Raw genomic sequence first — 16,700 nt, forward strand, 5'->3', positions numbered from 1 at the left:
GAAGCAAGAGTCGGTCATTTTGTCATAAACTGGCCATAAAATGGCGTACGCCAGCTGCAGGCGTTGCGCATGCGTGAATATCAAAGCACGCTGTGTAGCATCAAATAGCATTAAACTGCGGCTAAATCCATGAGTATTTAGGTCAATTGTGTTTACAATATAAATGCTAAGGTTTGAGATTAGTGGAAGTAGTTGCCGCTATCTGAGTGCTCGTCCATCTTGGTTACTTTCTGCTGAAATACAAAATGGTCGACAGGCTGCTGGTAAGTGTTATTGACCGTGTTTTGCTTTAATCGCCAAACGAAATAATACATTACAGTGACTTATACAGATTCAAGCTAACTCCTGGACTAAATTCACAACACAGAACGGTTATTTTCACAAAGTCCTGTTTCCCTGCTGACCGCTTCGGGAAGACGGGATTCTAAGGTTGCCGCTTGTTGCTCAAACAGGGGGCAGCGGCAGGCCTGATCAGCTGTTTGACTGCAACAGGCTGTCACTGCCACAATGCCTTTCAAGCCATTCTCCCAATGTTTCCCAACATCCCACCTCTAGAATTTTCCAAAAACAAGTCTGGTTTTTGATCATATTGGAGCTAGATTTCCATTTGAATCCCTATAAAGATATTCCTGAACCTCCTTACTCATCGCAAGCTCCATGGCTCACCCAGTCTCCTAGAAACAGATACTTTAAGGGTGATTGTCCCGCCTGGATTTTCCAAGAGGGGTGTAAGGGATAACTCTTTGCGGAGTCACCTCTCTTCCAAGTACTACACTCTGGACGGTATTTTGCAGACTAGCGAGGCCCTGGCGTCTGAACTCACGACTAGTATAATCCTCCGTGCGATTCGTGCTCTTATTACGCAGGGTGTATCAGAAGTGATAGGGCAAACTGAAACGGTGAAAAGTACACGATAGTAGTAGCAAAAAAGTCTCAGTAAACATGAAGGTAGCAAACGAACCCCCTTGCGAGATAATTGTGAATGTAAGGTTACGATTCGCCACCTCCTCCGTGGGTGCCAACTGATTTACTGTCTTTGTCTGCAATTTTGTTTGTAGTGCGGCTTCAAGCTGCGACAAGGACGATTTCGTTTTGTCAGAATGAGAATTTAGGACGACTTAGAACGCACATTTTTGAGCATCCACTTAATGCACAGTAAGGCTAATCGGCACTACAGTTTAAACTGGAATCTCAACCACTATGTGCCTCCACATGGTATCGACTCCTTGATTGCAAGGCGACGACCTTACCACTACGCCACCCGCAAATCTGATTTTACCAGCTTCTCTTACTGGTTTCAAAACTACTTGTTCAATTTTCGTTCTTGCGTTAGACGGTGACAGTGGCTTATAAACTGTTCTTTCGGTGTGTAAGGGGTGTAAGGGGTGAACTTCCTCGTAGTATACACCCAATTGTCAACCTCACTTTCACGTAGTACACCCTGGACTGCATTTTGCAGACAAACGAGGCTCTGGCGAGTGGCCCTATGGTCAGTATAATTTTATGTGTTGTCCTTTTTTTTTGACCTTATGTGTGCTGAGTGCCTCTTTACAGCCTCAGCTTTTAACCAGGGTAAGGATATTTTAGTGTTTAGACACGATTTTTTTTTGTTGTGATAAGGGTGCAGAATAGCCTTAGTGCTGACGCACCCAAAATTTTAATTTCAAATTCAAATTCAAATTCTTTCCGTGTGTAAGCTCTGTCGCAGGAATTTGTGGAGCGAGCGAAGAAAGCTAGTATCTGTGCAAGTAGAAGGGCGAAAAGCAACTGCAGCTACCAGCTTTTGCAACAGCGTGTACTTTTTCGCTTTCTCCTTTTGTCTATCTTTATGCGCAGCCTTACTCCACAGATTACTGGGATAGTGTATAGTACAGCAAACGTTCAATACGTATCATATGGCAACACTGTCGCCATAAGCTCCCCACTGTATTCTTTAACTGAGGATACCGAATAGCAGAGGCTCAACCACGAAGTTTTGTATGGGAGGGCAAGTACCAGGAGGATAAACGTGACAATAATAATAGTAATGGCATTATTATTATTATTATTATTATTATTATTATTATTATTATTATTATTATTATTGACATTTTATCCTGCTATTTGTTCAACACGTTCACTTTCACATTAGCTAATAATGGAAAACAAGCTACGAAACTGTATTTTTGAAAGACAAAAATGACGAATATAATTCTTTTTGTACATAATATGGCATGTGCAACTTTCATGTAGAACATATGTTTTACACATATGCAACATGGAGCGACGTAAAATAAGAAAATACATATGCAACATGTTAACACAAAATTGTGCACGTATTCAATGTTCCTTTAATACATTACATAATGAATTCATCCACCTCATAACAAAGCAACAGCAAAAATTATATAAATTGTCTCTCGATGTGTGTGCTTCTTTCCCTCGAAGCAATTGTTCATACATTTGAAACAAAACTGTTTAGGAGCAACAGTCTGAAGTACATATTTGGTCTTACTTCTCTCTCCAGTAATTTACAATGCACTACAGAAAATAAACACAGTGCTAGCGAAGCGAGCAACAAAATTTTAGATCCAATTTTTGCAAACTGAAAACAATATTGATTTAATAGGGCGCAAATAATTTCGATAACGGTGTGATCTCGCATAAACTAATTTCTTCATTTTTGCAGGAGAAAGTACTTACGGAATTGAGTTTCTATAGAGTGTTAAAAGGCCGTGGATGTATTTTTTTCCATCGTGCAATATATTTGACCGCAAATTCATGTATATTTCAAGAAAAGTTTCTTTCCGACGCTCTACGATAACCAGATGTCGCGTACGTTCAATGACGTAACCCCCTTCAAGTGTTTCCAACCACGCGGTTGTTTTGCAAGATTTTATTTTTTATTTTTTAAAGCTGTCTCGCATTGTGTTACGAACAAAATTTTAACTCTGCTTGTCTAACCTAACCGAACCTAACCTAACCTTGCCGGAAATGGTTCGTGGGGCTATTCGTAAATGGTTTTTGGCGCTATACGTCAATGGTTTTTGGGGGTTCGAACCCGGGAAAAATCCGAAATCAGTAACACCAAGGTAGGTATTTTTCGATTAAGACGGTTGGAAACACTGCATACCCACTGATAATTCACCACGCTACTCAAGATGTGGCCGCCATCTTGTGGTACGCAAGCGCGAAGAAAGCAAGAACAATAATTACTGTTAATGTGATAAATTGAAAGTTATTTTCTTCACAATAGCAAAATCTCACCTTCAAGAACCTTTCGCAATGCATAATCGGTGAGTACGAATGTTAAAACTGACGAAAGAAACGAGTGAAAAGTGTTTGTGCGAGATCGCACCATAACATAATTTCACGGGCCGCCATGGCATTTTATCTTTTCCAACTTTTTCAGTTAGATCGTTCGGTGCCCAGGTCCGACTCCGGCTGCCACCTAGCTGCGACTCTGAACTTGATGAGACTGTAACAAAAGTAGACAATGCAGCGAAGGGAGCAAGAAAATTTTACGAAACGTATTTTTATTTGCATGAAATTTAAATTCGAGGGGGGGTGGGGTGGGAAATTGCCTCTCTGTGCTCTTGGCCGTCTGGAGGAAAAATGCAAGAAATACATGAAAACTAATTCCAGCTTGATTATAATTTTGTCCTACTACTCTTAGATTCTGCTAGCTTTGCTATCCATTACTTTAGTGTTTGCTCCCTTGCTCTCACTAGAATTTGGTATCCGTCCAAGGTTGGTGGGGAGGGGGGCAGGGTTTGAAATCCTGGGGGGACGGGGGATTTCCCCCCACCAACAATCTTGGCCTCAAAAATCCCCCCACCAAAAAAATTCGGGGTGAGAGTTTTTGTTACAACAAACAAAAGGTACGCAATTACTTTTAATTTCAAATATACTGTACTAAGAATAATATCGAAAACATACACAAATTAGAGTGTTCAATGCTTTTTCTCTCTCCAGAGATCGTTAACAAATCTACGTCAATATGCACAATAAAAGTAAAACAAGAATGCAAAACAATAATTACTATGAAATCTAATTGGTTTTTATTAACATAAAGCAAGAACCAAATAAGAACTTACACATAATAAAACCACTTCAACTATTTCATAATTTATTAACATCTTTAACCAGTTAGCAAAGGACGTAGTATGCTTCATTATAATATCTGATATACATGAAAGTAACAATAGGAATTGTAGCTTTCCTGGCGACGTGATTCGAACAGGTGTTCTCGGGTTAACAACCAGGTGATGAGAGCAATGTATGCGCTCGAAACGTTGGAAGCTAACTCCAATCTAAACTGCTTGGTAAGCCGAGAACACCTGTTCGAATGAAAGTAACAAATGTATTTCTTTGTGTGTAATTAATAATAATACTATTCTTAATTACTAAATTTAGTAATTATTTTTTACTTGTAATAACATTATAAATATGTATATTGTATAATTTATATGTATGTTTGTGGGGGGTTGTAGATTAAGATCTCCCCCCATCAGTTTTAAATGATTTCGCACCCTAGGAGGGGCAATGTCCCCCCTGTGGTTGCGCCACTGCCCAATAGCGAATCTGCACAGACAAACCCAGGGTGAGATGACAGTGATACCAGACATATTTATCCTCAGTCTCTACTTGCAGGTTCTGATGCTGCTGGTGTCCACAGTCTATTGCTTATCCGACGCCAAGGATAAAGATAAGGAGAAGGATCTAGATGCGGCCGCTCAGGAATATTATGGACACAATAGACCAGCCTTTGGAGGCCATCCCTACGATCCGTATTACAACGGATACTACCATGGTAAATACTTCAAGGTGTAGAGGAAAGTCACCAAAACTGACATAGGGCTCCTAAACCGACACACCCCTATTTCACACCCGAGAAGTGCTACCACTTCGCGGCAACAGAGTAACTCTATTCTCTAGGCTCTCAAGATATTGTGCAACCAGCGAAACAAGCGCTCGTGACAATTTTCTTTGTGTAGGGAGAGTTTTTTGTTTTGGGGTGATTTCAATATTTTTGTTTGTCCATAGTGTTGTATTATTCATACTGGAAGAATGAGTAATTTTTTGTAGTTTTAATCACGTTATTGTAGATAGAACAACGATTCCAAACATATATTTCCTTTAGTTGTGAAGATGTGGTGTTTGTAGACTTTTGAGATTATTGTTCTTGATGGCGTCGTTCCCTAAACCGACATACGTCAACAATTGAGTTCCCTAAACCGTTGCGCCAGATGAAGACGTTGAATGTATTTTTTGTGAAGGACTTGATTCCGAGGATGCCTGTGGTGAATGTGTATAATGTGCAATATTTGGGCTCATGTTCAATCTGCAGGTGCAGAACATGACATGTCCTCTGTGATTTCTGAAAAGGACTTTATTTGTGTTGCCATTAAATAGGCTAAAAAAATTACATTTCTTTTCATGTTGATGAAAGGAATTGGTTATTCTCTAATAGAAGCCATTAAAAAATTACCACATACATTCGTTTATGTTGCTTTGTAATTTAATTCCTTATTCTAACAGGTATGTCGGTTTAGGAACCCATTTTCTCAGTTGGTATGATTGTATCTTTCGTGAAAAAACTATTTTGTGAAACAAAACGTTGTTGTAATATATCTTGTTACACAGCTTATACTTGGGCATGGAATTGATGTTCACATTGCTGTGTTCTACTTCGGAAAATTCCTTCTGTAATCTGAGTTAAGGTTATTGACAACATTTGAGCTAAGAACAGTAGAGGAATCAAAGACCTTTCCCAACTAAAATTATCCAACAATCATTGAGAATCTGGAACAGTTTCTTTCTCAGACATACACAAACGTTCAAGACAAAAACAGAATTGTCCAAAGATGCAGCATGTCCTTCATTTGCTATAAATGCAATTTCCAATTCATGTTCATCTTCTCACCACGTGTTTCTAAGCATTTCTGGCATGATTGTTTCAATGACTTCTATTATTCATTGTTTAAGTTCAACAATGCCTTCAACTTGGTTGCATAGATGCAGTATATACAGATCCAAAGTCAGAATTTTATTTCGGGGCGTCGCCAGAAATATTTGTAGAGGGTTTCAGCACAGATAAGGATATACGTATCCTTATCTGTGGTTTCAGGCCACAGATAAAACTTGGTTAGTACAAATAATAATGACAATAATATTTATTGTTATTTTACAATAATAATTATGATATGTTATTAAAACTATACCAATTTCAATCCAAATTTATTGTTATTATTACATAAAATGGAGACTTCGCTACTCATCAATAAATATCTAACACAATTGTTGTCCATTATTTTTCATATATTTTGTACAGTTACTGTTATGAAAATCATAGTTATTGTATTTTGTTATTAACTTTTACACAATCGTTCAGTGGTAAATTTTAATCATAAAGTTTATATTCCGTAAACTCTCCCAAAGAAAGCTATAAGTTTTAGAAGCTGTGGATCCATTTATTCTTTGAATGGATTAAATGGTAGAATATAAAAATATAGCCTGGTTTCTCTATTAAAAACTAAACTTTTTTGGATGTAATGCAGTTTTTACTGTGGGTATAACTTTATTTCTGTTATTAACAAAAAATAACATTTAAATTTAACATTTGTAGGATTTCGGGAAGGGCTTCAGCCCCCTTAGCCCTCCCCCTGACTACGTGCCTGAGTATAAATATATCTAGTCTAGTACACTATAATATACATACTCTACCTCTATTTATATTTATCTCCCGTGTGGAAATAGGCGAGGAACGAATGATGGCCAATGCATATAAATGTAAAACAGCAATTCTGTTTTGCCTTACAGTCGTTGAACCTTCCAGGATTCGTTGGTTATTGGGTTTGAATAGAGAGTATGCTAGAAGCACTGTTAGAAATGCCATAGGCTAAGATGTTCTATCACAATGATTATATTGGTTATTGCTTCTTCAATGTGTTTAGGAAATATCGTGAAATACATGTCCCTTGAAACAACATTAATCATGGGGGTGCTTACCTGTGATATATTGCATTTTTCATTTCTTTCTCTTCATTGTACATTAATTGTTATCCATGACAAGCAAGGCCACCCGCAGGATTTTTCCCAGGGCAGCAAGGTCATAGAAACTTTTATTATTATTATTTTATTACGGCTTTTATTGTTGCTTTGTTTTTGTTATTATTACTACTACTACTTATGTTTTTTTTTTAAATTACCTACATTTGTAATTTCCATATTCTGTATATCTATATACAATTTGCATAACTGTGTACTGACAAAAAGCTGTTTTTTATAGTTGTAAGCTTAAATGTAACCCTACTTAATAATAATAATATTAATAGTGGCTGTAACTTACGGCCTCTAAGTCACAGAAAACAATATTTTTTGTTGTAAAATACATCTACAATTTCACCATTCGAATGACATTAACTCTTTCCAGAAATCTCAGGGGAAGCAAGTGCCTCCCCTGGCCCCTCCCTGCGGGCGCCCTTGATGACAAGGTTTGGAGTCCCTGTTTTATCCTAATGTTAACCACTGAAAGACTTGCCACCTTCTACCAGTCTAATCACTGAAACGGAAGAGGCTTGTCAAACCTTTAAACAGCTTTCCTTTGTCCGTAGTTCTGAAACCTCCGTATTTATGGCACTGGTCTCTGTTGTCGTGGGGAGAGAAAGGTTGTCAAATAATGTTGTGGAGTGTAATTATTGTATTGTATCTAGAACTTATGACATTGTAGCAAGTATACTATGGTGTTATTGCAGGCTACAATCGATACCATGGATACCCAGGGTACAACGGCTATTACAGCGGAGGCTATGCAGGATACGACCCCTACTATGGAGCTTATGCCAGATACAACTATTACGGACACCCAGGGTACAGAGGGTATTCGGCATATAGCAGTTATGGCTCTTATCCTCAAGGGTCAAGATACTGAACGAATCTGAAGATTGATTTGTAAATCTTCAGTAGCAAGATTTTGAGTTCAATTTATAGAAAAGTTATTGTGTATGGAATAAATAATCTTACATCAATGCCGAGTATGATTTTTATTTCATTGCTTCAAAGCAGTGGCGTACTCAACTGGGGAGAGGTGGGGGTTATAACTCCCTTTGACCCAGTACTCCTAAACAGAAGTTCAAAGGATGGAAAAGATGGAAAAATTGAGGGTTTTCCTTAAAGTTTTTAATATAACGTGTTGAAATAAAGAAGATTGATACGGGAGAATAAAACAAAGTGCAAAAAGCAATAACTAATAAACGATTGATTCAAAAGTAGAATGCATTGTAGTACAGAGAATGATATACATTTGAGATTTAAGGGAAAAGGGGCTAAGGTTTTCGCTTGTGAATTGTTACCATGTCTAGGTAGGAATCTACATAACCTCGATCTCGGCCTTAGTGGATGTGTGTATGTATTTATTCCATAAGGTTTCTCCAAGGTGACCCACTGAGTGAGTTCTAGATCTACCTATAACGATGCATTCACAGAAGAAGTAGTCCGAAGGAGATAATCCATTTCAGGAATCGAACCCAGGTCTCCAACCTACAGAGATCGTAGGAAGTATTCGTGTGTCAATTATGATAGTAAATAATAATAATTTTCGATCAAACGTTACAGGAAAGAACGACAGAGTGTCGAAAATAAAATTGCTAAATAAAAGTTGAAAATGTACACATACCACAGAAAATAGTCTAAAACGTAATTTTAAATAAAACTGCAGGGCATAAAAATAAATTTATATTTGATACTTTGGAATATACAATAAATAACATAACAAAGTTCAACATGAATATAGAAACTTTATTGTTTCCCAGTAAGGTCTTTATCTGAGAGGACTTCTTTGTTGTTCCTTCGTGCACAATTTCTACGTCTTGAAGAGTTCTTGCTGACGAATTATGAAGAGATTTTACTCGGGATATTGATCAGGTGAGTTTTGAAGAAGATTTGAAATTGTCGAGAGCTAACGTGACGTGAACATCTTCTATTCAGATTCTCATATTGAGTATCATCAACCACCATTGACGTGCCTGCATGTAGGGACGAGCGTGAATTTAACAACTCTGGTATTAAAAATGAATTAGAATATCAATCATTTCAATTTTTGAACTGTGTACTCTTCTTTAAAGGAATATTAATTTTGTGTTCACATCATGTTCTCGATGACAAAAATACGTTACATATTTCCTCACGTAACTGACCTTGAGGCTATTGCCATCTTCACGTATTAAATCTTCTTAGAATTGTAAGATTGCCCAAAGAACTAACATTTTCAAAGTTTCCATTGATTTGTAATTTGTGGTCGGCAGTGATGTGCATTGTCTATGACTTATATACACGTAGAATATTTGGACGTATACTTAATGGACAATGTAAACTATACATTAACATTAATTTTCAAGATTACTGTGAAAAAAGTGCCATTTTTCAATCAGGGTGCATCATATCCTGATGAAAACAATCCTGTTTACGAGAAGTTTATTGCATTCTCTTCAAGGCATTGGTAAAAGGAACAATGTGGACAACAAACACGCAACAATCGTGAGACAAAATTAGTGCATTTTCCAATTAATAACGAGAATATTTCATATATTGTGTTTCGCACTTAGTAGAAAGTTGTTTGTAATTGTAAAGAGTAACATTTAATCAAGCACGAGAATAAGTTTAGTTTAGTAAATTTGCGTCCAAGGACTACCGTGTGTACAAATAATAGCAGATGGTAATATAAACATATCAATACATTACATTACAATACTACACTAATGCATATCCATATATTGTTTCACACTTGGTAGAAAGTTGGTTATAATTGTAAAGAAGAGTGCACAGTTCAACAATTGAAATGATTGATATTCTAATTCGTTTTTACAACGAGAGTTGTTAAATTCACGCTCGTCCTTATGTTGTTTACATGTAGGCACATCACTGGTGGTTGATGATACTCAATATGAGAATACGTGTTGTTCAAGATACGTTGGGTGCTAGTGAAATTTTAGGAAATGGCTATTTGAGCTTAATGAGTAAGTTTTACGACTTGTTAACAGCTATTTAAATAGCTATTAGTGGTCTGAGTGGCATCTAATGTATGCTTGACGGATTTCATGTTCAAATTCCGTAAAGAAATATTGATTTCATGGAAAATATATATAAAATATTCACGTATTAAGGTGAAGGTGAGAATTACGTCACCTCTCCAACATTCTGAATCTCCAAAAACTCGCCTGATCGGGAACCCAATAAAATCTCCTCATCTTCTCCATTTCAAATATAGTTGGAGTTGTAACCAACTTGCAGAATGAATAAATAGATTAAGTTTTGCACAGCGTGCTGCATGGAACATATTCTTCATCTAAACTTGAAATCATCAAAGCCGAAATCCCCGAAGGAGCTCTTGAAGGAATTGTCTGGTGATGGACCTTTTGGCGAGACGTTCTGGCTCCTATCAGAACTTTGTGGTTTGAAATAGCCTCTGTATGACTTTGGCAGTTGATAGGCTGAATTCAGGGCTCCGTGTGATGGTTCCAGAGATGATCCTGAAAGTATTCATGAAGAGAATTATCAGTAATCATCTACTGTTGTATATATAATGGTTTTGGCACACGTATAATATCATATATCTAGGTAGGATCATCGGGAGTTTTCAGTGACGTAGGTTGAAAGTCCTCACAAATTTGCCCTACTCAAAAATTATACAGCGTCTTTTCCAATTTAAGGTTTTCTGAGAATAATTCAACGTACATTGAAGTATATGTGATTAATTGTAGAAAGGTGTCTCCTTTTTAAGAGATAATGATGCTATGGTGCTATTAATCTCCAAAAAGTCTTAGACCAATACGTAACATCATCTCATAAGTTAATTGAGTATCCCTAATAGACCAACCCGCATAATTCCATCTCGACTTTACTACACTTTCTTTAATAGAGCCTTCCTATGAAGTTACTAATATAATTTGTAAATTGTATTAGAACGAACAAAGCCAATTTTGTATGGATATTTACTGCTGACTATGTAATACTTATGTGAAAGTTTTCCACCGATTTACAGATAAGCTAATACAAACCCCTCCTAAGAATGGCAATTTGCTAGCTTATTTGTTTTACAGCTTTTAAGAGAAGGAGAAAACATGAAGACTCTAATGCAAAATATATATTTTACCTTCATCATTGAGGGTTAATTTTAAGCACATAGTCTTGTGTTCAATTCCTGCTAAAGGCACATATTAGGATATGAAGTACTCACAGTAAACAGCTTGACATAACAATAACAATAATAATGGGTTAAGAAGATGCTTTTCTTGAAAGAGAATGCCTATGTTTCATTGTTTATCTCTCTCGTGCGGGTAGACCTAAGTAATACTCTGAACATAAACCTATACATATGTAAGGAGAACTGTAAAGTCAAAAAATGTCAAAGTTTATCTCAAGTTCACTTCTTATGGAGACTGAAATGACTATTGAAGGTGAGATCCGAGGTATTGAAGTGTCCTCACATGGAACTGTATCCACGTCCAAGCAATATGTGCATGCACAGTATGTTAACGTGAATACAAAATTCATATAACCGTGCTTATGATATTATCATTTCGCTCAATATTAGTGACTTCTTGTACGATTTCATGTTGGGACACATTTGACTATGTAAACTGAAGGTATTGCTTCATTAAGTAAACTGTGTATTAAATGGACTTACAATAATGATACAGGTTAAAATACAGAACACTTTCAATAAACTTACCTGAACCAGTATTGCTGATGCCATCAAAGCTTCCTCCTGGGCTAAAGTGTTCACCAAATTGGCCTGCACCATCAGAGCTCCCGAAACTAGATGTCTTCGCGGGTCTACTGGGTGCACCATGCGAAGCACCAAAACTGTGAGGTCCTCTGTGGTTCAGCGAGCGTGCAGGACTATTCTCAGGGCCTGAAGATTTGACGACACCGCTGGACAAACCATGTCCTCCAAACTCACCGAAACCTCCAAATCCGCCTGTGATTCCACCTAGCCCATCCGAAGGCACGAACCCATGATTATCTGATTTCGCGAAGATTCCTGATCTAGCGGAACCCACAGCAACCCTTCCAGCAGATCCTCCAGAACCACCATACCCAGCGACCGTGGAGACTCTTCCAAGATTTCCAGGCCCTCTCTTACCGGAACCGTGTCCTCCGAAGCTGTCGAACCTCTCAAGCGCCGTGAAGTCTCCAGACAGATCGAAACCGTTTGATTTGGCGAAACCGTGGAAATCTCCCAAATTTCCACCATCAGAGAAGGTGTCCAAGCCCAACGAGTCGAATCCCGTCGCCGATTTGTCCTGCGTCTCTATCCTGCTGCTCATTGGCTTGGCAACAGCCAATGTGGACAGCGCCAAGAGACTCAGTGAGGTAACCTGTGAACAAATCACCAGTTGAACATCACCTACTTTTCTTATGGGTACAACCTTGACATAATTAGGCAGAACCAGTGATTTGACCTTAACTGTAAGACTTTCTGGTATGTGCTGGCCCTTGGATGTCTGTCAGATATTTTAGTGGGCTACATCTTCATTAGAAAAGCATATTGATATTGACGTCATGCAAACAAGGATATATTATCCCATAAACTAAATGTTGAGTAAGAAGATACTATAAAAGTTCAAATGTTGCATTGAAAGTGTGTGAAATTTTAGGTTTGATTACATTTCACAACATGGTAGTAATTAAAGGCTATAGACTAGTTAACAGCATAATTTGTTAATGGGAGATATGGAAAGATACTAGTATACTACAGAACTCCATTGTCCAGAGGTTAATTGAGCACGCTCCCAAACTGGATGGCTCGATTTCGAAACTCCAAAGGTATACCACCATATTTATTCATCATTATGTACATACTTTCATTTTATGATTATCACGATGTTTGCATCATATTATATTTTGACAAGTTCGGTAACCCCTCTCCCTCTCACTTAGTGTCGATCCTGCTACAAATCTACTTTTGCACGTGTTGTCTACATGTAATGTGAGTAGATTAAATTGTTCCATTTACATAGCCTACGTAAACAATGTTTACAACACTGTTATTATAAGATAAGTGTCATTTTTTAATCATGTCTGTTTCCATCTGAGAATCTTTATGTTTACCCAAAACCTACATGCACGTACTATGCCGTGAACTGCTTTATTGCTGACTAACGAGGCTCTGGCGTCTGAACTCACAGTCAAAATAATCCTCTGTGTTGTGTGCTTGTCCATGTGTGATTGTGATTGTCCTTTCATCAATTTCATCTTACCACCATTTACCTTCGGTTAGTCAAAAATCGTAAATCAAAACTTTACGTATTCTGTTCCAAGCATCAACTTTTGGTACAAGGTATAAAATGCGTGGGGGGAGGGGAAGGGGGTGAACACGTAGGACTCATGAAATAAAGCAGTATATACTTTTATCAATCAACTAATAGTGGTGGCTACTACAAGAGTTCTTTCATTGACATTTGTAATCAATGGTTTTTTTTTTAAGTATTGGGAAAATTGTGTGTGAAAAATGCAATCCTACATAATTGGCATTTGTCGATTTCCCTATTTAATTACAAATGATTTTGCAACTACTCACAATGGACACTACTATTAAAGGCCTCTGAACGTATTATTCAATAGCCAATGGTGTAAGTTAAATGAAATAGTAAATAGAAATAGAATATGGAAGAGACTGGCCAAGTTGGGTGTACCCAATAAGATAATATCCATCATCCAAAAAAAATAAACCCTGCTGTGTTCTGGAAAAAGGAAAAACATCAGAACATTCCTTGTCTGAGTGGTGGGAAATGAGGAATTCAATGAGATATTACAGGAAGATTGGAAGTTTTAGAGTTTGCAGATGATGTATGCCTATTAGCCCATAGATTTACAGATATCCAGAGTAAATTACAGATCTACATTAGGCAGCAAGAGAAGTATGTCTACAGATAAATATAAACAAAACCAAATAAATTAGGATCCACAATAAGGTTGAAACTAAGGTGAAAGTTGGAGATGAGGACATCCAAGAAGTTAAAAAAGTGTCTGTCTAGATGGTTTTATGTCCACGTGAGGTAGGTCAGAAGAAGATGTGGATTCCAGAATAATGAGAGCAAGAACAGCTTTCTGAATGCTCTCATCGATGTGGAGATCCAACCACATAACCACCAGAACAAAAATCAGATTATTTAATACAAATGTAAAATCTGTTTTACTCTATGGATGTGAAACATGAAAACAAACTCAAAGTATAAGAAATAAGCTTCAAGCATACATAAATAGATGTTGAGATTTTTCCTAGGAATTAGATGGCCAGAAGTAATAACCAACCAGGAGTTGTGGAAAAGAACAAATCAAAAAATAAGTGCAGGAAGAAATCAGATACAGGAAATGGAAATGGATAGAACACATCTTGAGACAAGACAACGAAAGCGTAGCGAAACAGGCTTTAGATTGGAACCCACAAGGTGCACGGAGAAGAGGATGACGCAGGAACACCCGATGGAGTACAGTGCAAAGAGAGGCAGAGAGACAGGGGAAGAACTGGATCGAGATCAAAGAAATGGCAAAAACAAGAATCCGCTGGCGTGCATTTATCAAGGCCTTATGCCTCCAAGAGGGCTGAACAGAACAGTAAAAAAATGTAAATTGTGTAAGAGGACCATATTACGAGGGCAAATCGAAAAGTCTTTGCCCTTATTTCTTTCCATCCGAAATATTAGTGTGATTGAGAAACCGAGATATACATTCAATGCAATAGGTTTCTCTTGGAACGGTCCAGAGTTAACTCTCTGCTGCTCCACAGCATGGCGCTGCTGTCAGCTTGCAAAGATGGCTGTAGTACTCAACACGTCCACGTCGTATGAGCAGCGAAGTGTTATTCGTTTTCTATGGAGTAAGGGGCGAACACGCATCGAGATCCATAGGGAAATGCAGGCGACGTATGAGGACAAGTGTCTCGCTTTGAGAAGTGTAAGGTGGTGGTGTTGTGAGTTCGAAAATGGCCGAGAAGACCTTCATGGAAATGAGCAGTCACTCACAATGGAAAATATTCCTCACTGTCTTTTGGGATCGCCGAGGACCAATACTGCTGGATTTCATGCCACGAGTTGACACCATCATCACTGACAGCTGTTGTGGCACAATCTCACGTCTGTGAGCTGCCATCAGGAAAAAGCGCCAAGGGATTCTCGATGTGGACAATGTGGTTATCCTCCACGATAACGCCAGGCCTCATGTGGCAAACAGGACCATCGACAGACTTAAGTCATTCGAATGGAAGATTCTGGAGCATGCACCGTATAGTTCAAACCTCGGTGCCAGCGATTTCCACTCGTTCGGTCCACTGAAGAAGTTCCTGGCAGGACAGAGGTTCATTTGCGACGATGAAGCAAAGACCGCTGTCCAGCGGTGGTTCCACGATCAACCGGCCGAATTCTACAACAGCGGCATCTCCAAACGAGTGGTGCGATGGGACAAATGCCTGAACCGCTGTGGTGACTATGTGGAAAAATAGTGCGAGGTACATAGAACAATTCCTATATTTTGATTTCCCTGCATGTTTATTATTTCGGCTGAATAAAAATTTGTGCAAAGACTTTTTGATTTGCCCTCCTATTTGACCTAGTAGTGTGTGAGATATTATACTGTGCTCAACATTAAAATATATATATATATATATATAATTATTATTTTATCTTAATAATTTTACTCTGTTCCATTTATTGATTATGACTTGTACGCACGAAATCAACTGTCATGCGAATAACATATGTAATCTTAAAAATAATAACTATATGAATAGTGAAACTCACCATAGCGATGGTCACCTAACCAGAGAGCTGATTATAACACGGTTCTACTGTCACCGTGGAAGTTCACCGTCCGACATTTTATAGCATGCGAAAACTAAACAAAAATCCCCGACATCACATGGTTTCACCCTCTGAGAACCAGAGTCGGTACCGTTCTACAGCGTCCAGTCATCCATGGCCCGAGAAAAACTTATCGAAGAAGAAAAATACTAGTAAAGCCAACGTTCTCGAGGCACGTGTGTGCAGCGCCGCGGTAAGACCGCCAAATAACCGTGAAATGAGGCGTGACGTGGTTGCGGGATTCTTGCAGTTTTTACTCATTTCGGTTGTTTTTTGTCAAAGTGGATGAAACTTTACGTTTCTGCTTTCCAATTCTTGACGAACTGTGAAGGAAGTAATGTGATGATCGAAGCATGATATTTCTGAGACAAATGCAAAAGCAACAGAGTGAAAAACAGGTGAGAATATTCTTCAATACATTTTCGTACCCGAATTACTCACTAAGATTACCCTATAGTGTGATAATGAAGTCATTTGTTTAATTTTTCTTCGCTTTTCTTCTACTTTTGGCTAATCGGTAAGATGAGGATGAATGATGACATGCAGGGCTAGGATTTTGATGAAATTGCATCTTTTTTTCTGGTGAATAAGAAACCCAAATCTTTTAATATTTATATGTTTCATGTCGTGCTGAAACTTTTAAGCACTATTTGTTGGGGCATTTTTTTGCATTTTTTGCCATTATGGGTTGTATAAGTCATTTTTTGGTCATTTTTTTTTATTTCTTAGTTTTCCAGAGCACTTGTACTCTGCGAGTGCATGGGCAGCATTAACGTGAAAGGATTAAGATGAATAAATATCCTATTTTTTCATATCTTCCCTAGACAATTTAAAATATCTGAAACCGCAGCTACCTTCCAT

The 16,700-nt window shown here is 37.9% G+C and overlaps 1 protein-coding gene across 1 annotated transcript; it reads left to right on the forward strand.

Annotated features, from left to right (window-relative positions):
• Positions 1-245: 245 nt before the first annotated feature.
• On the forward strand, positions 246-7,912 carry LOC145996815 (uncharacterized). Its single transcript, XM_083133348.1, has 3 exons — positions 246-263; positions 4,633-4,792; positions 7,737-7,912. Exons 1-3 carry the CDS (start codon positions 246-248, stop codon positions 7,910-7,912), a joined length of 354 nt encoding a protein of 117 aa, XP_082989474.1.
• Positions 7,913-16,700: the final 8,788 nt, after the last annotated feature.

The sequence above is a fragment of the Lepisma saccharinum genome, chromosome 13, assembly GCF_977018435.1.
Source record: "Lepisma saccharinum chromosome 13, izLepSacc3.1, whole genome shotgun sequence".
NCBI lineage: Eukaryota > Metazoa > Arthropoda > Insecta > Zygentoma > Lepismatidae > Lepisma > Lepisma saccharinum.